The following is a 26329-nucleotide window of genomic DNA, read 5'->3' as shown; positions in this document are numbered from 1 at the left end:
TGTCTCTCTCTGTGGGTATCATTACATCTGTCTGCTTTTTTTTTTCTTTTTTTTTCCCAGCACATCCTCTTCATTTTTCTGTTCAGTGGGAACATAATTACCTGTATATGCATGGAAATGGTGCCAGGATCTGTTTGGTATAACTAAGACCTAGTTTATCCAAGGGGCAAACAACCCAGGCTGATAATATTCAGACTTTCCAAAAGAAATTTGCCTTGGGACTGACAGTCAGTGTGAATATTCAGCCACAACCTGAGCCCCTTTTCTCAGCTTTGTGCTGTATATCCTTTTATTATTCTGGTCATGGCTGCTCCTAAGCACACGCAGCTCAAGAGCAAAATAGCTGTGATTTGTGCTGTAAGAATTTAGTCGGGTTTCAGCTTCTTCTTGCCTAGTCTTTTGATGACATAAGATACGTTATATGCAGGGCTGGCTTTTCTGACCCACCCCCAGTTCTTCACTGAGCTTTTTATTGCTGTGGGTGGGCTTGACTCTTGTAGGATTGGGCACAATGAAAAGCGTGGAGTAGATAGTTAAGGAACTGCGATGCAGAATAAACACTTGACCTTGGGAAGTGAACACAAGTGAGAACACAAAGGCATTGTTCTTTGAGGTGATGCACTGGAAGATCTCTACTTCTCTGTGTTCTCTTTTTGTAGTTTCCTCTGGCAAGTCCAGATTCAATCTGATTTTTCTTTCTTCTTGTCACTGGAGCAACAGCCTTGTTTGCCAGTGTTGGAAAGTAGTCCAGAGCATCCCCTCTTTACTAAAGGCTGTACCTCTGCTTTCTTTGGAAGCAGTGAAAGGTCTGGTACAGAAGGTCATCTCACTTAGCATAATGGTACAGAAGCGGTTCGTCTAAAGGAGTGAGCTGAAAACTGTCTTGTTCAACAAGAAAAAATGTAGATCCACCGTATGAAAAATCTGCTGCTTTCTGCACCTCGACAGGATTCCTTAAATCTATGCAAGAGTGAAGAGTTAAGGTAATCCTGATTTTACAGAGGAGTTAGTTAACCCAGGAGTTTTGTAGCTCAGCTGAGCACAACACAGCAGTGACATCAGTGAGAGATTAGAATAAGCTTCATTATCTTCAAAGACTGTTTACTTAATGGTTGGGGAATTGCTGTGTTTGTAGGTAGAAGTAGGAAATATCCTCAGGCAGGCAGGAGCTGATAGCATTAAACAGGGCAGCACTGTTTCTCCTCAAGCATCCTTACCTTGCTTGTATGCTTCTCCCAGCCTGGTGGCTGCTTCTGCTTTTGTGTACACCACCGATAGGGAGGTCTTTAAGAGATTGCCAAGGTAATTTTGGATGCTAAGCACTGAACCCAAGCAGTATCCTTGTAGCTTTCAGGTTATTTCTTCCATGTCTTACTGACTTTGGCCCTGTATAGGGTAATTTTATGGACAGTCTGTAGCCTCTGGCTTGTTTTTATATTGTTTGCCTATAATTTTCCTCCAAATCCCTGTTAATTTTCAGGAGAGATGTGCTTACCAGGTAGCTTCTGAAAGTGTACCCTGAGTTAGTGTGTCTGCCTGCGGAATGGTGGGGTGGGAGAAAGGAGCAGGGTGTTCTGCTCTTCGGTGCCGGGCTGTGGGCGGCGTGTCCTGGAGTGTGATGGGATGGGGACAGGATGCGTGTTGCTGTGCAGTGATGGCCTTGCTGGGAAGCACGCTCTGTCAGGGGAATGAGTCCTTCTGGCAGATGTCCCCATCCGACACCCTAATGGTATTAACAACCTGAGGAATCAACTTCTACGAATCCCGGGGCAGTATTGCTTATATTTTTCTTACATATATACATCTATAAGTTTTCTTTGAAATATTGATTAGAGGTATTTTAAGATCTCAGAGTTGAGCAGTGCTGCCTATCCTTGGATATTTCAGCTATCGCTTGTAATCACATGGGAGACAATACGTAGTTGGTTTGGGTTTTTGGAGGATTCTGGTGCAGGACTCGGATCTTTTCTGCAGGGTTCCGTTTGACAGCACTGAAGTTACTTCTGATCTCTAGTAAAAAGGACAATCTAATTTGCAGATTACTGTGTAAAAGCTGTAGTAAATTTAATTTGAAGCCCACTGGGATATATGTCCTGTGTGCAAGTGTTTAGATCTTCCATTTTTCTCATGAAAACATTTCTGTAAAAGTGGTCTTTAAAGCCAGTTTGTGCCTCATCGGCGTTTTCTTTTTAAAGACAAAGCAGAGATGCAGTGTTCCAGGCAGATATATTTTTGTTCCCGGCTGTTTTGAATGCTCATTTGATGTTAAGTCTTTGTTCAATCCAGTCCTATGTCATTAATGAGTCTGGAGTAAGCAGAGCTGGAGGAAATCCTGGCTTATACATTCCTATTCTAGGAGAGCCTCAGAAAGACTAACAATAATGCTGCTTGGTGAGGTAATGGGTAAACATAGTAAGAAATAAAAACGTGCTTACTCCTTACTGAAGCAGAAAAATAGCTTATGAAGCATAATGCTGTCTTTGATACGTGTAGATAATCTGACCTGCTTCAATCTGTGGATTAAGGCATTAACTGGGGCAGCCAAAATGGTTTCTCATAAAGAACCTGTCGCTCTGGTTGAGAAGGAGTTGTCAGCAAATGCTAACGAGAATTAAAACGTGGGAGCCCAGTCATAACCCAGCAAAGTCACTTGAAAGGCTTCCCTTGACTTCAGCGGTCAGTTAATTCCTGTCTTGAGGCGGAGGGTTGTGTTGCGCAGCTCAGTGTTATCACGAGTCCGATGTGTGCACCAGTTCCAGTCAAGGGCGTGGATGGTGCACAGCAAAGCTTTGGTGAAGCTTTGGGTTTGTACCTGTCCTCTTCATGGTCCTTTCAAGATGCTGTGGAAGGAGAAAATGGGGCATCCCTCAGCTTTTCCTTCCCTTTGCTGAATCAGTGAAGTTTAGAAGGATAGAATTATTTGTTTTCAAGAAGAACCAGTGTTCTCACAGAAGGTCAAATTTCTTCATCAAGTTCTTGGGGAAGTCTGGGCTGGATTTAAAGCTTTTGATCTTGGTCAGTAGATGGACAGTAGGTAGAAAAGCAGGATGGAATTTTGGTAGCAGTTTTGGGAAAGTGTTGACTCTTTTTTTTTTTTTTTTTTTGAGAAGAAAATGTGAAATTGTGTGGTGTTTTTTTTTTTTCATCAGCCAATTTCCGTAGCAGCATGTGTGAGTACAGTGAAACATCTGAACTCCAGTCTACTCGCACTGTCTGTGCTACAGGCTTCCCTGGGGACCTAGGGCAAGTCAGCTGGCATTACATTTTTAGATATTCTTCCCACATTTCGCATATGCATTTTGATCAGCATGCGATTACAGACTACTGAGTTGCATGTGTATATATTGGAGCCCTCCTACTGGTGTTTTTATATATGCACCATTTCTTATGTGCATTACTCTGGTGCATATACTTCAACCATCTTGTTAATCTCTCTGTACCGTCATATTTTTGACCGTGAAACAGCAGTGATCCCTTTTCTTTGAGTAAGCAGGCAGGGGCATACTTGTGACACATTTTAGGACCACTTAGAAGATATAAACTTATTTAAGTGCTTGTGATTTATCTTCTTTTGCTTTATTCGATTCCTTAAATGTCAGCCACTCTGAGCAGTTCCTAGGATTTGCCCCTTTTAGAATCATCATAGAATCATTCAGGTTGGAAAAGACCCTCGGGATCATAGAGTCCAACCACCAACCTTACTCTACAAAGTTCTCCCCTACACCGTATCCCCCAACATCACATCTAAATGACTCTTAAACTCATCCAAGGATGGTAACTCAACCACCTCCCTGAACAGCCTGTTCCAGTGTCTGACCACTCTTTCTGTGAAGAATTGTTTCCTAATGTCCAGTCTTTTATTTGGTATCGGCTGATGAGAAGGCAGCTGATGTGCTGAAACCATTGCTCCCGTAAGAATTTGATGTGTGATGTGTTTAGCTGGGAAGAAAACCCGTTGACAGTTGCCCTTTTGGTTTTGTGTGGGGTGTGGTTTTTTTTGTGTGTGTTTTTTTTTTTCTTTTTTGCTAAAAGTTGCTGTCTTGCTCTGTTGGTTTAATGGTGAAAGAATGGTGGAAGTGCAGCACATTCAGCTGTGCAATGCCTTTCAGGTAGTGAGAGGTACCTGAGGAATGAGGGAGATCCTGGGTGCATAATTGGCTGGCACTTGGTTGACCTAAACTTGACAGGTCTATACATACATAGTCCTGATTCCAGCCCGCCAAAAGAGCATCTGATGCAGACGGCTGCTGGGGGTGTGACCCCCTTTTGGCATGTGGGGCGTGCGTGGGCATGTGCCTTCCTGCCTCTTTGGTGGGTGTGGCTACCACCAACGCTTTCGACTCTCCTGTGCTTTTGGAGAGGACAGCCCCACCAGCAGACCTTGTCCGAGGTGGATGGAGCTGTTGAACCCAGATGGCAGGAGGGAGCTGGGATACCTGGGCTTATCATCTGTAGGGGAGCAAATGATCGTGGCTCCCTTAAGCAAACGGTGCTTCTTGGCGGAGTATTTAGGGTAAGGAGGTGAAGGGGGGAATATATGCATTGGGCGTCCCAAACTTGTAACTGCCTGGTGGAAAGTGCAAAGGGGAGGTTGCTTGAAGCATCTCCCTCTCCTAGACCCCAATAACTGCCTTATTGGCCTCCAAGATGTAGGAGGGAGGGAAACTATCCATTAACAGCTGCTTTCCAGAAACACTTGAGATCAGAGTCTAATGAGTATGTATCACCTCTGGTGTATCTTGCTTGTTTCAGGTTATGTTGTGATGGCAGTCCTGATCATTATCTCATATTAATTTTCTAGAGCATGATGTATGTGGATACACCTACTGCGCTCAGAGATTTCACTGCAAGATTAGAGACATGTTTAGGAAATTAGTAATGAGAGAAAAACGCATAATTAAAAATGATATCAGTTTGGAAGCTCATCCATCTTCAGCCAGCTTGCTGGAAGAGAAAGGAGTCTTACACAATGCTTAGTGGTGGGAAAATGCATTTGGCTTTCTACATTTTAAACAGGAAGGAACTATTTAAATGACAGACTTACAATAGTAATCAGGGCTTTTACTTGGGAACGTTGGATCACATTGTAGTCGCATAATGTTGCAGTAACTCAGACTGTATAAAGTTAAGGCAGATCTCATTGTATTTCTTCTCTTGTAATGATGCCTTCAGACAATTTTTATTTATTTGTTTATTACTTATTTGGACCCTTTATAAAGTAATTGGGCCCTTGTACTGAAAGTAGCATTCATGTTTTGTGGTAGTCAGATTTACATATGCTGAATATTGGCTGTAATGTTATGAGGTTGCACGCTTAACAATTTATTTGTTTCCCGAGATACGCAATTTTATGTGAAATGTCTTAAATTCGGAGTCTGCAACAGACTTTTAGCTCTTCATCCCCAATGACCATTATAAAATTGCCATATGCCTGAAAATGTGCTAAGCGCAACTGTGATTGTTCAGACTGTGAATTTCCTCTCATTTTATGATGGGATCCTTAGTTCAGAATAAAATTATTCTTCAGCAATAGGAGAAACGCCATTTGGTTGTATATGGTTCATTATAAAAATGCGGTAACTTTTAAGTATTTCAAACAGTACACATGCTTTATTTGAGTTTTTATGCCATTTTTCATGAACAGTTAACAGTACCTTGTTGTCATTTTTGTCATGTTATGTCCATAAACTCAATTATCTTTCTCTTTGGTCCAACTTACAGACACATAGAAAACCTAAGCAGATGTCAGAGCAATAACCAGGTGTACATTGTAGTACTTTGCAAAGTTTTAATTGCTGCAGGGATGTTTCCTAGTTAATGGATCTGTTTATTAAGTGCTTCTATCTGTAGTGTCTTGTTCAGGAGCGTACCTTGAAAATATGGTATTTTCAGGCTGAGTCTGGCTATTTTATCTAGCGACAGCCTCAGAGTAACCTTGCAGAGGGATGTGCTTTTTCAGTTCCGATGTCCGTAGTGTGGTTAGCAAAACTGCTGAATTGCTTGTTGTGTAGAGGACTTTGTGATTTGTGATTTTTTTTTTTTGATAAAATCATTAAATGCTTTAGAGTTTTGAGTTTGACACTGGGGGGCCTAGACCCAGCTGGGCCTATGGATGTGACCAGTGTGTGAATATTTACCCCTTATTGGCTCTGTAAGCACTCTGGGGTAAGGCTGAGCATGGGCCGTGAGAAATGATCAGAGGGCTGGAGAACCTTTCCAGTGAAGGGAGGCTGAGAGAGTTGGTGTTCTTTGGTCTGGAGAAGAGAAGGCTCTGGGGAGACCTTATTGTGGCCTTTCAGTACTTAAAGGGGGCCTATAAGAAAGATGGAGAGACTTTTTAACAAGGCCTGTAGTGATAGGGCAAGGGGTATTGGTTTTAAATTAGGAGAGCGTAGATTTAGATGGGATATAGGGAAGAAATTTTTTACAGTGAGGGTGGTGAGATAGTGGAACAGGTTGCCCAGAGAAGTTGTGGATGCCCCACCATTGGATATGTACAAGACCAGGTTGGATGGGGCTTTGAGCAACCTGATCATGGCAGGGTGGTTGGAATTAGATGATATTTAAAGGTCCCTTCCAACCCAAACTGTTCTACGATCTTTGGGTGGCTGCTGGGTGTCCACCTGTTTAGAGATGATGGCTGTTGTTATCTGGGAGGAAGGACAATGGGTGAAGAGCGTATGGCCAAAATGACTCATCAAAGATCATCAGTTTGTGATGGTGCTTGGAGTGGGGAGCTGTTTGGTTGGTGGCCAAGTGACCCCTCCTGTCTGGGAGCTGGAGGTCAGCAGCTGTGATGGCAAGTGTAGACAGCTCCCAGGCATTCCCTATTACACCGTGGAGAACCGGCCTTCCTGGAGAAGTGCAAGGGGAAGCACGGTCTCTTGGCAGCTACTTTGGGGTCTGTGCTGTTCTATGTGAATAGGGAGATGTGGATACGGTCCAAGGATGTCCCCAGTTGCCCTGTGCTCATTGCCCAGAAGCAACTGCACAGTGGGAAAAGGAGACCCTTAGCATCTCACAGGGGCATGAACTGCAGACTTGTACCCAGACCAGGCCGTGGAGCCAGGACTGGGTCTTTTATGAACGATATCATGTATTGATGAAACAATGAGAGAGAAAGTCTCTTTTCCAGGAATTAAATAATTGCTTCCTTGATGAAAGGACCCAACATCTGGCTCTTGTGTTTCATGTATTTTGTCATGTAGATGTAACTGCTTTGTTCCTGGCAGTAACGTTAACTTATTAATGTATGAAGCTGTTTCCAGGTCAGTGGAAAACTGCATATAAATCTTTATTACATGTACTTGATTGTCTTTAACTCTTTATAAGATACAATTAGCATCCCATAATCATATTGCAGTGCTGTTTCTGTGATGATGCTGGTAGTTAGTGTGCAGTGCAATTCTGGTTTTATAGACTGGAGCTAATGTTAGCTTGATTTAAAATAAAGGATAAACATCGGCCTGTGTTGCTGGCAAATTAATTTTCTCACCTTTCTGCTGCCCAGTTTCATTGCCTCCTGCAGTTCTAAGATGTGACCGCCTGCCACTGAGTGGCTTCTGATTAAAAAGCCATGATTTTTAATATGTCGTGCTTCAGGTTGAAGTGGAGCCACTTTCAGTAACGGTGTCTGCGACGGGAGGGAAGAAGTGGATTGTGGCAGGGTCTTCAAGGACAGTGACTTGGCGGAGCACTAGTGCCTAGAAATGTTTTGATCCTATTGTAATGAATAACTGCTGGTTCCTGTTGTTTCTGTTTTGATTGAGTGCCCAGCTGGTGTATGGTGGAGATAGGATGTTGGGGCAGGGAAAGGAAGTAACTGTCAAAAGTGCATCTCCCTTAGGAAAGCAAGAATGTGGAGGCACGGTGGAATTGCGGTTTAAATAGCACTTATTTTTCCTTGGTTTTCATAGTGCACTGACCGTATGCAATTTTCCACATGCTGGGTAATGGAAAGTTGGCCCCAGAGGAAGTCACTTTGTAAGTCAAGTTTGGGATTATAAAATCAATCACTGTTGGGTCACTAATTGGTGTGGAAGATAGGAATTTCCTATACAGTATGATAAGTTCATTGGTTTTCTGGCAGTGTGTGCACAGTGAGCTGTTTAGCCAACGATATTCTTTCCTGGTTCTGTTGTGAACTCAGGAAAAGCATCGGGTCATTTATAGCTACACCCAAATCGCTGGTTTGTTTCTGAGTATTTTGGGGAGGGCGGGAGGAGTTTGATGTCATGTAGGATCTACGTGTTTTTTATGAAGTTTGTTTTCATTTCTTTGTGGCATAATAGTGAAGCTTGGCAGGCACGCGGGAACTGTGAAGATTGATTGCTCTTGGTGTTAAGCATCTCGCATCTCCGAGTTTATATCAACACAAGCCTTCTTCCAGTAGCAGCATCTGGCTCATTGGCAAGATCTACGGACAGTTGTTCTGATCGCTGTGGAGATGCCTCTGGTTGTCGTGTGGCTGCTGCCTTGGCTGTGCTGCTTTGTTATTCTAGCTGGTCCCATTTTCATGTATTTATTTTTTGGCTTACCTTTGATTCTGATGGATTGCTCCTGAGTTTGTGGTCTTGAATAAATCTTGCCTAACTTCCTCATGCAGGGACTTCCATGAGATGCTGACGTTAATTTATTTTGGTGACTATTTGCTGATTGGAGCTGGAGCAATAACATCCCAGTCTGTGCCTTCTGTGCAGGTTTTCCCTGTGAATCACAGCATCAGTCTTGTGAAGTAAAACACACATCTTTTGAGTGTATCCTGCAAAATGGGTTTCTCCGAGGCTAGAGCTGCAAGCGTAAATCAAATACTACCAATACACAGTCCATGTCCAGGATGGGGCTGAGACCCCTGGAATCAACCACTTGGATTTTTCAAGTTGACCGTAGGGAGTAAAGTTTCTGGTCTGGCTGATATAAACTGGCACAGGAGCAAAGAATAGCGTGTGTCAGCTCTGGATTTATGTCATCTCAAGTGCTGTCCCTGTCTGTTTGATTTTATGGTTTTTATTCGTATACCTTGTACTTTAAAAACATGATTCTTTCAGAAGTACTGCGGCTTTGGAGGACATGTGGGCTCAAATAAAAGTGAGTGTTTCTTAAAATACTGAAGCATCTATTTTCATTAAATAAGCCTGTTGGGGTCACTGCCTCTTCTGGTTGAAATTAGCAGGGCTGTGATATGCAGGAGGCGGACAAGATGGTTATCTTCACTGGCCTTTAACTCTAATGATCTGTAGAACTGCTTCGGCACTGTCCACAACGGGGGCTGTTTGACAGCTGTCAGGTTTTGTGAGGATGTTAGCAAGGCATGGTTACACACAGTTTTCTGGTTTTAAATGTGTATTTACTTCTGTAATAATAACAAGGCAACTTGGGTGGCACGTATGGTTTTTTTTTTTTTCATGATTTACTGCATATCTGACATAACATTATCTACTGCCACAAACCTTTGTTTTAAAAAGAAGGGGGAAGTTTGCACTCCAAATTGTAAGTTAACTCATTACCCAACAACTACAAACATGCATTTCATAGCTATGAAATAGGTTGGTGAAAGAGTTCATTGCTGATTTGTAGTTAGGGACAGGGATGTTTGAATTTAGAGGAGGAAATACTGACTTTGCATGCAGTATGAATGTTGCCATGGATTCCTTTAGGGCCCAGGTCTCACTCTGGGGCTGTAATTTCTCTTCTTAAAAGAAACCTTTCCTCCTCTGTACTTGTCCTTTTCCAGCAGGTGATGAGGCAGCTTTTTTTCCAATGTCCCAGAACATACATTAAAATAAAAACATCCTTTTATGCAGTGCCCTCAGCTGAATGGAAACATAAATGTATCCTGTGGTGTTAGGCATTGTCTATGATTGTGGAATTTCTATAGAAGCAACGTTAGATACCATAAATGTTTAAGAGCCCTGTAAGTGTGACTGGTAGGACGAGCTAGAGCCTTTCATCTCTTAGTTACTGGTTTTAATAGGATCTAGCTTGAAGGGTTTTGAAAATTGTTGCCAGGTATTTGATTGCTTATGTGTCTCAGGAGATAAGGATTTTTTTTTTGTGTGTGTGAGGAGCCTGAAAGAGTTTAAACAGGTATTTTAGCCAGCCATCTGGGGGCTTGTCTATATGTACGTGTGTTATAGGCAGATACAAGCTCACTCTGCCCGTGTGTTTAATGTGTTTTGTATCCTGTGTCATAGCAGAGTTTATAAACCCTATTAATATGGCTTTCAAGATGCTCTGAGCATGGGTGGAGTGGGTTTTTGTCTGCCTGTGGGAATAACCACATTGATTTATGTTTGTAGAAGAGAGACCTTAGGCAAAGGGAGAAGGGAGTTGCTCCTCTTTGATTACAGTAGCCCTTTGGATGGGGAGAGGTTGCACAGCTTGCAGGTTTCGCAGGACCACTGCAGGGCTTCTCACCATCGATGCCATAAGGATTACAGGTGGATATTAATCACAGGACTGTTCTTGTCCAACTCAGACGAGTGTGATTTGTTGTGCTAACAAAGGAGAGCAGGTTAAAAAAAAACACAATTCTTTCTTGTTATTTAGGTCATGTAGAAAACGTACAATGCCGTTTGGTGACCAGGCAGGCATTTTAGGTGTTCAAGGCTGGATACGTGGTTTATTGTTCACAATACAGTTTAGCCATTGAGGGGCTTATTACAAGACTGTAAAATGTAAGAGTAGCAGGTAACTTGCAAAAAATGGTATTCTCCTGGGAAGCCAGAGTATTCTCGTGCAAAGCAATTGATTGATCTGACGTAGGACTATCAGAAATAAGTTGTTTTGTAGATAAAGATAATTTAATACTTACTGTTCAGGCAAGGGCTGCTAAAGACCAATAGCATCAACAAAAACAGCAACAAGAATATCTTACTATTAATAATAATCTTGTTCTTACTATGTTTTTACATGGTGTCTAAGTATGATATTGCTACTAGTTCATGGTCCATGATGTTGTGGTGCTAGGTGCTAAACTTCTCTTCGAAGAACTGTTGAAAGTGGAGAAGTCTGTAGTAAAGCATAGCCATAGCACACACTGGGCTAATTTCAGTTTTCAGGAGCTCTTTAAGTAACTAGTCCTTATTGTTTGTTTTCAGTGTATATTTTTAGGTTTTTGATATCTCTGTCCATCTGTCATTTGTGTGTGTGACTGTTACTCCTGAAAACCTGACAGCAATGTCTCAGGGTCAGAGGAGCAAGAGTTTTACTGAGAAGACTTTTTTTGAAGATTCTGTGAAATGTGTTGATGGCAGAGCCTCTAGAAACATCTCGGCAGATAGCTATGGATTCATCTTTCTTATGCTGTCCTGTTACCAACGTTTCTGGTGTAGCATCAGCAGCCCTGAGATGTCTTCCATTTGTAATCTGGAATGGCTAATTTGCATTCCTTCACTGCTCCTTTCAGTGGGCTTTGCAATGAGTTTTTTTGAAACTTTACAAGGAGATGGTCTAGTTGTTGTAATGCAGCTAGTACTCACTGATGGGTTTTTTCCAATTTTTATTTCTGAGGTTTTAATCAATCTTGATTATTACGTTTATTTCCCAAATGTTATGGACAGATAGGAGAGGTTGGACTTATACCATCTAATTAAGGTATCTCATCTAGATTCCTAAAATTATCCCTTGAACATGTAGGGAATAAAATGTAACAATTCTGTACTTTTAATCTGTAAGAGTAGAGATTGAAAGTGGAATATCTATGTAGTATAGTTAATGATAAAGAATATTTCAGGTGTCATGGTGATGGGCTTGTGAGTATTTGGCAAAAGGTGAATTATTCAAGGTGATACACAGGGTTACAATTAGGAGAAGAGGCATGGAATTAATGCAGGAATGATGCAAGTCGGAAAACTTGCTGTGAGCAAGATAGCATAGGTTACTGAATAGTCATCTAAGGAGAATAGTATTTCGAAGTCTATATTCCTTGTCTGGCTGTGACACTTGAACCCACGCAACAAGTCTGTCTACAGATGCGTTACTCATCTTGCCAAAACTAGGCGCATAAGAATTTAGGGCTGGAAAAGGATCTTCAGATCTTTAAAAAGTAGTCCAGCTTCCTCCACTGAAATGGTATCACCTATCTCCTGATCATCTCCCATGGATATTTCTCACCTGCTCTTCAGAACTTGCCACAGAGGAAGGAGATTTCTCAACATCATTCAAACCACTTGCTGGTATTAACTCACCTTTGACAGTTTTTCCTGAGGCATCTTTGCTGAAAAGTAGGATGATTTCTTATTTTCCTTTCCCAGGTGGACATGGAAAGTAATTGGTCTCTGCTCAGTTTTTTCTCTTCTAAACTAAAGAAACCACACTTTGAACTTCCAACAACATTCTGGTTTTCTAAACTGCTTTTGTGCTATAGATAGTCTCCAAATGGCCTATCTCCATCTGCTGTTTATATGGCTGAGATCATACCTCACTCTAATGAGATTCCATGGGATGATCATTTGATTCTGTGGGCAGTGTCTCCCACCTGCAGATGTCCCTTAGGGTCTGCATATTTATTGTTCCTTTCTAATGCAAGATGGGGCCAGCAGAATGGGGTCAGTTACTTCAGCACATCAGCATCTTAACTGAAAATGAGGGACAGCCTTGTAACTTAACTCCATCCAAGTCCAGAGACACTGGAGCTGCCAGGACCCCACTTTCCATCAGCTACCAGTTGGAAAATTTGTAAATTTAGTTGCTGAAGTTCCTCTGTTGGAGAGTGGGATTAATAAAAAACACAAACCACCCTAGAATCCATCTTAAAGAACCAGAGTGGGATGGACAGATTGGATAGGAGGGTGGTGCCTCACACATGTGCCACTGAGTAAGCAAAGGAACTAGAGCAGACTCTTCCAACAGTGTGTGGCCTGTCTGTGGTGGAGTAATTAGGTGTATATTTCATCATTGCCTTTCCATTCATCCCTGCTTAGAGGTTGTGTGGTTTTTTTTTTTTTCCTTTCTTTTTTCCTTGATTAAGGCTGAGCAAGGAGAAGAAGGAAAAACTCTAACCCACTACAGTACTGCTTAAATTCAGATGTAAACCCAAGATTTTTTTCAGCCAACAAGTCAGTTTTCGGTGAAACAGTTAAACTAAGGCAGTGGCACTTTAATTAAGCTGAAGAATAAGTGTAATCCACTTTGTTTCTGGAGACAGACTGCCTGGTGTGCTAACTGTGTGCTATATGCAGCAATTTGTAGCTTGCAAGAGGAGTGCACAATGGGCAGCCCTTGGGTTGTGAAAGCTAAATCGTTTCTGTATGGTCCTCAAGTATTCATTTACCAAACAAATAATTGATAAAATGAGCAAGTGAAAGAGACACTAAGAGGGTGTGATCCAATGCCAAGCACTGGTTTTCATAGTTGATTTTAAATCTACATTAGCATAATGATGTTCATTTGGAAAATGTGTCCACTCCCTAACTTCTGCTGCTGAGCGTTCTTTTAATTGGATTCAGATGGTTGGACTGAAACAGTTGTAGGGTTTGTATACAGATGTCCTGAGTGCTCCAAGCAGTTTTTTTCCTATCCAGTTTTTCTAAGCCAACGTTGCTTTTGCTGCGGCTGGTGTCCAGACGTTCTTGAACTCCATCATTAAAGGTCTGTCTGATACAAATGGGCACAGTTCTGTTGGGACAAACGTGGCTGTGATCACTTAAACACGCTGGAGATATCATCTGGGGCATTACTCCTCTCCAAGTCCACTGGGCTGTCAGGGATGGGCTGCTGGTCTCCGGCCAGAGGCCATGAGTGAGGGAGTCCATCTCACAAGGCTTACCATTGCAGTTTCTCATTCTGAAAACATGGGCTGTTGCCTAAATAATTGTAATAGTGGAAACAGCCTTTTGTTTCCAATAAAATGGTATTAAGAGTTGATGTTTCTGAGGTGTTTTGACAAGGCAGCGTGCTTTCTGTGTCACGGTGCTGCTCTCTGATTTTCATCCCTGTGCTGAAATTCAGAGCTACCTTATTATCCGAGCAGCCTGATTGAACTCAAACTGTATGTGGAGTAGGTGGTATTCAATGTGATGAAGGTATCAGAGAGCATCAGTTTCCTGAGTAGTTCTTCTAACACTTTTCATAAGCACTCAGCTTGCTTTTAAGAGGAAAGAGAAGTTGTGACTTTTTATGCGGTCAGAGTTTCTATAACCTGGTTTACCATGTTCATAGGCTAACCAAAATTTACTCTCTGGCTTGAAGGAAGAAATGACTAAGGATGGAAAGCTATTTATCTTTTCTTTAAAAGTGTCTAATTTCTATCAAAAGGTTTTGTCTGAATTTCTGAAAGGCAACTTCATCTCAGTGGCTGTTTCTGAAAGTAATAGTCAAACAAAGGCTTTTCAGACATCAGTATTGGGTATGCAGCTACTTCCCCAAACACTTGCTGCTCTTCAAAATGATACTGCTTTGATGAAGGTTTTCTTTAAAAAAAAAAAAAAAAAGAAAAAAAAAAGAAAAAAAGACACAATGGGTGCTGGAAGAGGGTGTTTTCATATGAACAAAATCAGTACTGAATTTGCATTGTGAAGTTACAGTAAGCCACAGACCCAAGAGGGAAAATTAAAGGATTACTTAAAACCAACAATAAACATGCAAATTAAAAGTCATCATTTTTAAATGAAGTCATACACTATTAAAAATAAGCACAAAATTACATACTAGTTTGGATGTGTAGTTTATAGAATACAACAAATGTTAAAATTGAATGAAATTAAGAAAAACATTTTCCAAAGGCAAGTAAAATATCTGTTTAATTAGATCGTAAAGCAAGGAGATTAAAAGTAATATTTTGTGATACAGTAATTACTGTTTTTCAGAAGTAGTCAGGTTCCTCTGTGTTCATCTAAATTTAACTGTGATAGCAGATCTCTTCGGGGTCCTTTGTTTTGTTTGTGTCTTTTAATTATTTTAAATCGCAGCCACTACCTTTTTGTTTTGTTTTCCGTGCATGGAACGCGCTGCCTGGCTGTTTGCTCCGATACTCCGCCAGCTCACGAAGGCAAATGTGGGAGATCAGCTCGTACCCTCTGGTTCTGCGAGGTTAAAAGCCAAATCGTTGCAGGGGACTATACGGCGAGATAACAGGAAAGGCGGCTGAAACCATTGGGAGGTGGGTTGAGGTGCTGATGGGAGCCTGAGATGTAAATAAACCAGATTGCTCTCATTTCCTCTTTCCACTGTATTATGCATTCCAATAGCACTATTCATCTTTATGACAGACACCTATTGCTTTAACTTTACTGCGGGCCACTGAAGTACATTAAAGTGGGCAGGAAATGGAAATAAATAGAGTTCAGTGGAGGCTGCAGAATAACTAAACACGCCGCAGTCATTTTTAGTGTGGGGTCATGCGTTTTTTAGCAGATTTATCGTATTGCTTGACTTTTGTTAGAAAGATGAACACTGTTTAAAAGAGATGCAGTCTACTTGTGAAGTAAGTAAGAAAATGTGCTCGGATTTTTTTTTTTTTTTTTTCCAAACTCTTTGGGATAGCAAAGATGAGAAGAAATTAGGTTGACTCTCAGCTGGGTGGTAGAGTCAGTGGGATATGTCTGTGTGCGGTACCTGAGGTTGTGGTTACAAACCAAATAATGGGATTGGAGATTGGACGAAATCCTCCTAGCGGACAGCACAGGAGGAGGACCACAATCCATTGGCTTAAATTAATCTTCTGCCTAAAGGTAGTGAGACATTCAGGTAGAGAGGCTGGCTGAAATTTGGCCCTTAAAAATGCATCTATTTGTTTTTTAAATGCGTGTGCTTTTTGCTCACTCTGGAAATGTTGATTGCTCTCCTGCTTATTCAGAGGGCTGTTTTCAAGGACAGCGAAATTAAGCTGCAAGTTCCAGAAATCCTTAACCCTGAGGAGATGGGACTTCTGGTGAATTCTGTTTTTGTGAAAGCTTTGTGTGTTTGTTTTTCCTTGATTGTTTATATTCTGATAAGATTAGGTCAGTAATTGAATGAATTCACAACATGGGTTACTTGAAGACTTACAGCTCATATTTTCACTCCCTTGAGATACTCGGCTACTTGGAAACTTTTCTTTAAAAAAAAAAAATAAAAAATTAACCATTAGCACTGTTTTTTCCTTGATTACATTGAACAATCTCTGCTTTTGCCGAGTATAGTGTTCTCTTTTTCTTCTTTTTCTGACAATGACTTCTATAGAGTTGAAAGCAAGCATCAACCTTCAAAGTATTTGTCAATATAGAAGATATTAGTGGATATCTCACAATGTCATGTAAGATAAAAACTAATCTGTAAGCGGCACGGCAGAAATCTGGAAAGACAATTAAGACAAAAAATCATTAGCATTGATTCTTCTGCACTGGAGAAGTACATTCCATTCTCCCAAAGCATCCTTTAAAAATGTTGTTTACCTAGGTTTGTATTTAAGTGTAAATTTCAGTGTGACATTCAGCGATTCTTCTTCTTTCTTTTTAATTATCTTTACACCGAGAATTTAATTTAATTCAGAATACTGCTCCAGATACAGTTGTGTGGCAGAAACCAGTGCCAGGCAGAATTGCAGGTAATTGCTGAGGACGGTTGTTGGCAATTTGACTTTTCATCATTTGTTCGTCATCGTTTGTTCGCACTCAGTGGAGAGTTCCTCACTGAAAGGATTAGGTTACAGATGGGTGGGTATTACTTCAGGGACTTCTTAAGTGAGAATCCAGATGCTTTTCTGCCTCCTCTCCTCTTGCGCAGTTTGGGAGTTACAAGTCAGTAGCTGCAGGTAAGATTTAAAGCTTGTATCTTTGTTTCTCTTTGGCAGTGGAAAAACTCTCTATTATTCCTTGTTAGCTAAACAAATAATCTAACTGCAAACTTTAAATACTTGGGAAATTACAGATTGAGATAAAATTTCTAAAGAATCTATTTTTTTTTTTTTTTTTTTTTTTAAGCGCGGTCTCACTTACAAACTGCTTTGGGTTTCTAAAAGAGTTCAGCTCCAGGAAGGTCATTTGGTGTCGCGTGCTTTTGGAAACCTGGCTGTGATTTTGGCGCTTACGCTGTAGCGGGGCTTTTCAGAGCCCTTTGGCCACGTCCCCGTTGCTTTGAGTATCTCTTGCAGTTTCAAGGGCAACGGTCTCAGGCTGTCGTGTTTTACAGTTGCAAGGTGTGGGTTTTGTTTGTGTGCCCCACAGGCAGCGCGTTGGTGTTACCTGCATGGCCAAAACCCTGCTTGGTCCTCGCTGGATTTCACGGGGCGGGGGGAAATGGGCATACAAGGGGTTGGGGCATACATCAGAGAGGGAAGCGTGCATTAAAATCACAGAATTATAGAAATGACTTGTTTTTTTCCTTCTGTTGCTGGATGTGTTTTCGAATCTGAGTTCTTTTTACCTACCCCTGGTTTCAGAGATAAAGCCTGAAGGCAAACTCCAGGCTAAATGCAGCTGGAGTTGAACTAAATGAGTGTTTTGCCCTGTTTTCTGGTGTGAGCCCAATCCTGGTTTTCCAAGTGTACCATCGGGCCCAGTTCAGCTTGGAAGGACTTGCAGACCACGTCCGTGTGCTCTTTCTCCTGTGGGCCATTTGCATGTGTGTGTTTCATCTCCCAGCAGCAGTTTGCAAGCTTGCTTGTGTCTGTAAGAACCACTCGCTGAAAAGGACCGGTCAATTCAGGCATCTCAGGAAATTCTTGCTTATATATATAAATACATGTAATTATCTCGTTCCTTGACTCCCCTGGGAGCTGAAGGGCTCCCTGGCGCAGTTGTCGCTAGCGGGACCATTTGTTTTACCCTTCTAACAGTCTGCAGTGTTTAAACATCTCAAATTCATATGCAAAAGTTAACAAGCTGTGACTGAAATTAGGGTTTTGGTTTCTGTAAGCGGGAGGGGAAGCTATAAAAGCTACAGCATCACAGTATTGTGCTTATCCTGCTTGTGCAGGAGGCAAGCACAGCATTTGGAAAGTAGGTGTGACAAAGACAGCACCGTTTATTTATGCTATGGGAGGAATAAAGGAGGCATCTCCTTTGTAGCACGGCAGACTAAAGTGATTTCGGAGCAGTGTTTGGAACAGAGGCTTGTATGGTGTATGTCTAATTTTTGTGCCATTCCCCCCAGCCACTTGCACACCCTCTTTGTCTGCCTTGCCTCTCTGCCAGTGGGGCTGCAGCAAGGATGGCTCTAACTGCTCTCCCCCCTCAGCCTTCCCACGTGTGCCTCGAACACATTTGGTCACTCAAGTTTTATTTCTTCCCCCCTGTAAAACGTGAGAGTGTAACTTCCACCCCAGCCTTGTTAGGGCGCGAGCTGCTGGAGCAGGGGCTCCCTGGGACCAGGCATTGTCACCGGGTAGTAAAACCTCTTTAATGGGGCTGGCTTAACTTTTAAGTTATGGTTAATGTTTTTAACAGTAACGTGTGTTTCCTCTGCCCTTCACGCCCAACCATTAGCCAGGTGTTTTTGTCGCACAGAGTGGAAAAATAAAAGTAATCTCGCCGCACAGCTGGGCCCTGGGTGAGGAGCTGGAGGAAGGTGGCCACAGATGCCAACTGGGGATCAGTTGATGATCCTGGATGAGTGGGTTAAAAGGCTCCTTGTAAATGCTTGGCAAACTACAAGCCCTGGAAATGAGATGGCTCTTTTTTTTTTTTTTAACTATAAATAAGTTAGAAAGTTTAAATTTGGTATACTGTGCGCTCACATGGTTTGCTCTGTGTAATTTTCTGAATAAATAATTTTTTTTTTTTTTTTTTTTGTTCTCCCCTTTAATAGGGCATCCACTCGATTTCCTTGTAACTGCAAGACGGGCCTGACTCTGATCTGCCTTACACTGCAAACTGTGTTTATGGAGCTAGGATTGGGGTCATTAATTTTCTTTACATCAAAAGGAGCCGTTTCTTTTAAATGAGAAGCCTGTTTCACCTAGTAATTCGCTTTAATTGCTCATTTGAAACTTTTGACATTTGATAGCAATTTTAAACATTGCCAGATGAGGCTCGCACAGTCGGGACCCGCAGGTGCTTCCTCCTGTGCCCAACTTGGATCAAAAGGAGCGAGCCCAGGGATGTGCCTGGCCGGGGACGGGGCACCCGGCACGCTGGAAGGTGCTGGTTTCTGGGGCTGTTTGAATAGATGCTGTGTCTCAGCCTTGGCAAGAATTTGCTCAGAGGGCTCTCCCTTGGAAAGGTTTCTGCGGAGCGCCGTGCTGTTTGTTTTTCTTGGGAGAGAGACTTCGTGGCCTTTGTTTTGCCTGAGGCTTAATAGTGCTCGCAGCACTGAGTCTTTATATTTTTTTTTAAGTCTAACCAATAGCACTTTCTGCTGAAGGGTTAGGAAGAAGGTTTCTAACATATTAATTACTTTTTTTTTTTCCTGACTAATATCTGTTAATTTAGTATTAGGGTCTTCTGGGAGGTTTGGAGGCAAAGAATTTTGTTGTTCATGGGGGTAAGCAAATGGTGCAACTTCAAAGGCATTTTTACCAGGATCTAAACCTCAATAAAGAGAAAAGAGACAAAAATGGAACAGCATCTTTCACTGGATTTTGTAAACTGGTTCACTAATCTGAATGCAATTTATTGTTCATTCAGCAGCAGGAATAGCTTTCCTTAGCCTGAAAAGTACCTTCCCCCCCCCCCCCAAGTCAGTCTAAATAAACAATTATTTAGATTATGGCAGAAAAAGCAACTTTTGTTAATGGCTTTTGGCTGTGGAATGGCATGATGCTAGATAGACTCACAATGGTTTCTATCAACACCATACTGTGTCTTGTGAGATAGATTAAAAACTCCTTTTCAGCTGCTGGACTACTCCTGCAGTAGAGAAATTCTGTGCTGCTGCTGAAGTCGGGCAGTGTTTTAGGACTTTGTGAATTCAGAGAAAAGGGAAATAGCACAGTTGAAAGAGAATAATGAGCAAAGCCAAAGTACCAGTGCCAAGACTTAAAAGACTTTTATTGATGTATGTTGTAATTAAAACCAGAATTAGTTAGTTTTCTAATAGGACATCCATTTCCTGGAGAGCAATTGCAGCTTGGCATAAAGTAATACATTTTTAAAAATGAGTAGCGATCTGGGGATACCCCTAGCATATGTTGAATGGCTAACTTAGTAGCTTTGTGTGCCCTCATTATTAACAAGCGAATTAAATATTTTCACTTAAAATAATTATACAAATAAACCTTTGGCTGTGCTGTGATTTCATTAAAACCTTAATTGTTTAGACCGCTCAAGGAGAGCGTGTGAAGTTGGGTCAGTTTTACTGCACAAGCATTACTCTTGATAGCAGGTTTACAGCAGGGCTGGATTTAATCTCTCGACTAATCTTTACGGTAGCAGGCTTGGGATGGGAAGGTGTTTGTGTGTTTCAGGAGATAGGTAACTCTATCTCTGAACTGGAAACACGGAGCTGGTGCTTAAAATGTCTGGGCAGCCTTCAAATGAACTGGCAAGGGGGAGGGGAGGGAAAATTGCTCTGTGGAAACAAAATAGGTGTAGCTTTTAAATCAGCGTCTTAGCGTGCACATTGTCACACCTTCACACATGGCTGTAGGCTCAAATCTATTTCTCATCAAAGCAACTGTAGCGTAAGGGAATATTGCGACCATCTGGGTTGCAAAGATCAGAAATAACGGTCCTCGCCAGCAGAGGAGCCAGCTGTGGGCAGCACCATGTAAACTGTTTCTTATTCCACTCGATTAATCATTTCTGAGGGTGAGGACAACAAAACATTTACCAGGTCACGCACTAATTTTTAAAAATACTTTAAAGTCTAATTTTCCTAGGTTTAAGGTGGTGGTGTGCCATTGAAACACATTATGATATTTGTAGGTTCAGCATCTCAACTAACATTGTTCCTGAGCATGGGAAATACAGGCAAATTAGATGTCTCCAAAGGAGAGTTAATTAGAAGAACGAGTAGTTACCAAGTACACCACAGCTCCACTGTTTAATTCTGATGATAATTTTCATGCTGGATCTAATGCAAATGAATTAATTTACGGTTTATTAATCTGCTGTGACCTGTGAGTCTGTTAGGGTATTTGGGGGGAAAAAAGGCTGAGAGTTACCAGAATAGATTTAAAGTACTTCCATGGGTGGAGAGCAAATCACAGACAACTTTTATCTCTTTCTTCCTTTTTCTCTTTCTGCATTGTTTTAACTTAGTATGTTTTTTCTGCCTTTCCTCTCCTTCTTTAGGACCCACGATTATCAGCTTTAATTTTTGACAAGCTTCAAGTGCCTGACTATTTACAGAAAAACAGGAATGAAGGAGAGAGCAGATGCGAAACTTGTGCCACTCACTTGAATCAGCTGAAGCAGGAAGCCATTCAGATGATGCACACCCTCAATCAAGCCAGCTATCCAGAGATGCCCGACCTCCCGCCCGGCCCCGGGGCAGTGACCAGCATGGTACCCAGGATGGTGACAGTGTCTTCCCAGAGAGACCTGCCGCTCATTGCTGGGCAGGTGGGCAGGCAGCCTGGAAAGTCACCCAGTCTCTTCTCTGGGGCAGAGAGGAAGAAGGGACTTGGGTGGTCTCAAGGCGCGGGCGGTTTTCCGAACTCCAGCGTTCAAGTCACGGTGGCCCCCAGCGGTCTCAGCGGTGCTCTGAGCTCGGTCACCATCCAAGCTCAGCAGTACCTTGAGGGCATGTGGAGTATCTCCAGAGTGAACAGCTTCCTGCCTCAGGCTTGTCTAGTAAGTAGCGATAATTCAGATCCTTGAGTTTTGTTTACATGTGTGTGGATATACAGAGCGATAAAGACAAAATTTGAGATGTATACATATTTATCTTAGAGGGGATCAGCTAATGGTATTCTAAACCATGTTTCAAGAGCTGAAAAAGAGCTTTGAACGATGTTCTGTCAGGTGTCACAAGGAATTTGCTTTCTTATCTCAGATGGTGAGACCCTTTCCTCAGATGTTTTTGCACCTCTCTTAGCTTCACATATGCAGGTGATGTTATTTGGCTGTCACGTTCCTGGTGACCCCTTTAGAAAAACAGAAAAGGCCAAGTTTGTTACACATGAAACTCTGGGAGCTTCACGGGATTATCTCAAAGATTAACTTGACCCTCAAGTCTGGCGCTGAATTACTAAGGCCGTGTTCAGTTCAGCAGGTGCTGTTGATAGACTGTGATGGAGAGCATTAATCTTCAGGTTAGATGTGCTGCAAACCAGCTCACTGTAAAGGAGGGTGTTCAGAAGGTTGCTTCAGAGCCACATGCCCTTAAATGTCATTGCATTTGGATTTTAAGCATTGGTGTTATTTCCTGTATTCTGTGTATATTTTAAGAACTATTACTGGAAATGAAAAAGCTTTATAGAGGTGCATGTTACCTTTAAAAGCAAGTTCATTACAAATTAGTGACTATCTATGGAATCGTGCTAAGAAGCATGAAGAAGGAGGATATAGTGATTGATTTTGACTAAGATTTATTCCTAAACCCTTTTTCCATGGTAGCGAACAGAGGAGTGTGAGTGATGATGAAATGTGTATGAATAAAAGTCATGGTTTTCACTTAAAGACATTGTAGCAGATCTTGGAAGACCAGGTATGTCGGTGCCAGGCAGCTTTAAATCTAACATAATGCCTTACGTGCTGTTGTATATAAACACTACCTAATATTGCTTGGTAGCTTCAGCTGGTTGAGCTCCAAGATCATCAGAGATAAATATTTAAAAGTGCTGCTGTATAACGTCAGTTTCACAGGGTGGCTGTTGTTTTTCCTTCCAGAAAAGGCTTGGAGATGTGATTCCTTCCTCCCAAACTTCTCTCTCATATGGAAACTTGTGAGTGGACACACATCCCACCTCTGAGGGGTCCCCATTTAAATCCAGTGAATCTTCACTGATGCCAGATCTCTCCCTCCTGATTTTACATTGAGAAAAGAGAAAAAAATGGTCCATTCAGCACTTCATAGTTTATGAGGAACTGCTGCTATGAGTGCTTTTCTGTAAAATGCTGCTGCGTGCATTGGGGATCAGTTTGGACAATGTAAGGCATGTGATGTTACCTTTTAATTATCTTTTAAATTCCATGTATATCACAGAAATGTAGTAAAAATGGGAAAACTACGGGGTTAAGAAGCCTGCACTTCCTGGAAACTGACATCTTTCCATTTCTCTGCTCGTTCCTTGTCTGCCCTTATTCTTGTCTTAAATAATTCACAAACAGCCAGCTCCAGATTTCTTCCTGCTAAACCGTGCTGACTGATAGATGTGGTTTTCCCTAACCACTGTGTTATTCTAAGATAAAACTGATTTGCCTCATTTAAACCCTATGAAGGAAAAATGCGTATAATGCAACAGGGCTTAAAAGTGTGATCTAGAAATGTGCAAAGAAACTCAGTAGCCTGGAAAACAGTGACCTTTCATTAAAGGACAAGCACTGTTAGACTGTGAGTGTTGGAGGCTGCTTGGATGTGATCCAGTCATCTGCAAGGACAGTCCAGGTTTAGAAGCAGCTTTTGGAGAGAAGCTAGGCTTCAGTTGTTTCCTTTCTTTCTTTTTTATAATTAATTTATTTTATTCATGTAAGCCCAAATGACTCTTGTGCGTCTCTGCCCAGATTGTGCTTTCTGTGTCTGAATTCTCCTACTGCCTTTTGTATTATTAAGAGCCTTGTGTCTGATGAAGCTGTTTGGGTGGGTGAGGCAGAAAGTGCTTCCCCTGCACTTTTCCCCAGAGGAATCACAGGTGTTGGAGGAAATAGGATTGGAAGGATTTCAGGAACCGGCTAGTCTAGCCCTTGCCTGGGACAGCATCCACTGCAGGACATTCTTGTCCAATGCTCATCTCACCTCACCTTACAATTTTGCAGATGGGGATTCCCCAACTTCTGTTGATTGTCAGGTCTGAAGTTCCTTTCCCATTAGAAAAATTTTCTTGATTTATTTATTTTTAAATTTTGGCTATTCTTTCCTAAAGTTGGAGACAGGGTTTAGGTTTAAGATTAACCCAGGAGAGAGCTGTGGATACAGATACTTTTCAGAGACCTCTGTCTTTAGTAACCTTTCCCATCTTCTTGTGGGGTGAAGCTGGGGTGGCTGGAGGAATTCTGGAGCAAGAAGAATTGCAGTAGAGAGGACAGCACTGAATGTGTTATTTATTATGTGTAATGTGACTGCATCTTGGAGTCTACAGCCCCCAGCTAGGCGAGATAGCACATAAATGCAGAAGAAGGTGGTCCCTTCACCTGGGAGTTTACACTCTCAGCAGTGATGTAAATACCCCCACTTCACTTGGAATCTCTAATTCTGCCTTTTTTCCTTACCAAAGGGTTGCTCCTGAAACAAGAGCTGAACTCCCTGGTAGGAAAACTGTTATCCAAGTGCTTTACATCCCAGTGATTTAGCTTGGTGTTCCATCCAACGTGAATGTCATTAGTTTTCTAGACGGGAAGACAGACATAGATAAAGGCTGGGGTTTGTCTCAACTATTTTTAGCTGCCAAAGAGACAGGTGTTTATTCTAAGCTAATTACTGAGGCTCCCTTTATAGTTGTGGGAGAGCAACAGGCACCTCCAAGAGGTGCTTTGTCCTTCTTATCTCTTGGATGCCTGCCTTGGCTTGCCTTGGCTGCCACAGATGCCTGTTGCAGAGCCTGGGTGGGTGATGTGGAGCAAACCCTCGCTTGGGTGGCCAACATGGGTGCTGTGTGCCCAGTATCTTGCGAGGTGACAATACATCCCAGCATATGGCTGCCAAACCTCTGGACACCTCGTACATACAAACACTTCTCCAGGTTCCATGGTTTTTATTTATGATTAGTTTTAATAGTGGCGGCAGTGATATTGTCTGCAGAGAGAAAAAAGATGACTTGATTTCTGCTCTTCTCATCTCCCTCCCCAAATTCGCATGTACTACCTTGTAATGTCACTTATGGTTACAAAAACACTTCTGGGCTGAATGTTGGGGGTCAGAAGTGCAGGACATCGTAAATTTTTAATCTGTGTTTGGAGTTCAAGTGTGAAAATCCATTATATAGATTATAAATTTTTTGAACAGGAATGTGTCTTTGAAGCGTAGTGTGGGTGCTGCTGAAACCAAAATAATAACTGTGGGCGTCTGTAGCCATGAAGAGGAGCAGTAATTAAGGATCCGGAGGAACGTCCAGGGAGGGGAAGGCAGGGATTGCCACCAAGGTGCAAAAGGTGAGGGTGTAATCAGCTGCTTTACCCAAGTGGCCTGTTGTGAAAAATTACAAAAAATAATCACCAGTAGCAGCGATAAGTAGTCTGACCAGACAGTGAGCACTGTGGAGGGGAGGGAGCTGGTATAACTCTGGGTAAGACAGCTGATTTGTAGTGGGCGACTGACAGCTTTAATTAATAAGTAGTTTTATATTGATGTTTTTAATTCTAGACCTGACAAGTGAATGTAAGGTTACTACTCAAACGAAAAAACATGTTAGCAATGCTCAGCGTTGCCACTCGGAAGCAGAGGAGCAAGAGCTGTTTAGGCTTCCTAAGACGCGTTGGAATCTGACCAAGAGGTAGAAAATTAAAACCACTGCAAATACCTTGTACACCTATTAGAAGTATCTGCATGTATTGTGTATTGTGGAAAAAGGAGGTCTTACTCTATGTTTTCAGTTGGCTGTGTTATTAGCATGCAGTGTTATGTACTGCATAAAAGTGGTAAAGTAGCCATGCCATGTGCTATAAAGCCATCACAGTGAAATACAGCTTCTTTTGCAAATTGCTTATTTTTATCTTATGCAAAATGAAATCCTTGCCACACTGTATTTCTAATTTGAAAATATATGAACGGTATATGAATTAATATATGAATTAATTATAAGGCAAAATATTGTGACTCCTTGGATCTATATCAGTTTCTAAGTCGCTTTAAAAATATTTAGAAAAATGCACCATTAGGAATCGAAAAAGTTGGAGCACTGGAAAACTGAAAGTGACTTAAATAAAACTTTTAAGGCATGCTTATATGTAATTGTAAGGTTATCAATAGGCCAATGTATGTCCCTGAGAGTATTTGCAAATTTAAAGTTAGGTATAAGTTCATGGCCTGATTCAGTGAAGTTTGGGGAGGGAGGGTTCATTCGTAACGTGGAAATGGGTGCATGTACTCTAAAGTTAAGAGAGTTATGTTCATTTGTTTTATGTGAAAAATCTCTGAAAGTTATTTTAGTCACAATTCGAGCCTTCCTGTAGTTCCTAGGAACAAGTCTTCTGCTTACCCTAATGTAAACCAGATGGATTCATCTGAGGGTAGTTCAGCCTCTGTTGACTTTCCTTAAATCCTCTTTGTTTGTTTATAGTAAGGATGACTTACATTTTGCTTAGAAGATGCAATAAAAAGCTGACTGTGGAAAACAGAAGAATGACAAGATTTACTTTCCAGCATTTACTTT

General features: G+C 41.7%; 1 protein-coding gene across 1 annotated transcript in view; it reads left to right on the top strand.

Moving 5' to 3' along the window:
• Window positions 1-26329, top strand: part of KIF26A (kinesin family member 26A) — a 105838-nt gene that overhangs the window by 19588 nt on the left and 59921 nt on the right. Inside the window, exon 4 of the mRNA XM_074148811.1 lies at window positions 21153-21653. Within this exon, the coding sequence (XP_074004912.1) occupies window positions 21153-21653 (501 nt within the window). The remainder of the gene's footprint in view (window positions 1-21152; window positions 21654-26329) is intronic.

This window comes from Numenius arquata, chromosome 6 (assembly GCF_964106895.1).
Source record: "Numenius arquata chromosome 6, bNumArq3.hap1.1, whole genome shotgun sequence".
NCBI classification, from domain to species: Eukaryota; Metazoa; Chordata; class Aves; order Charadriiformes; family Scolopacidae; genus Numenius; species Numenius arquata.
Note: the sequence above shows the minus strand (reverse complement) of the source record. Positions and strands in the feature narration are given on the sequence as shown.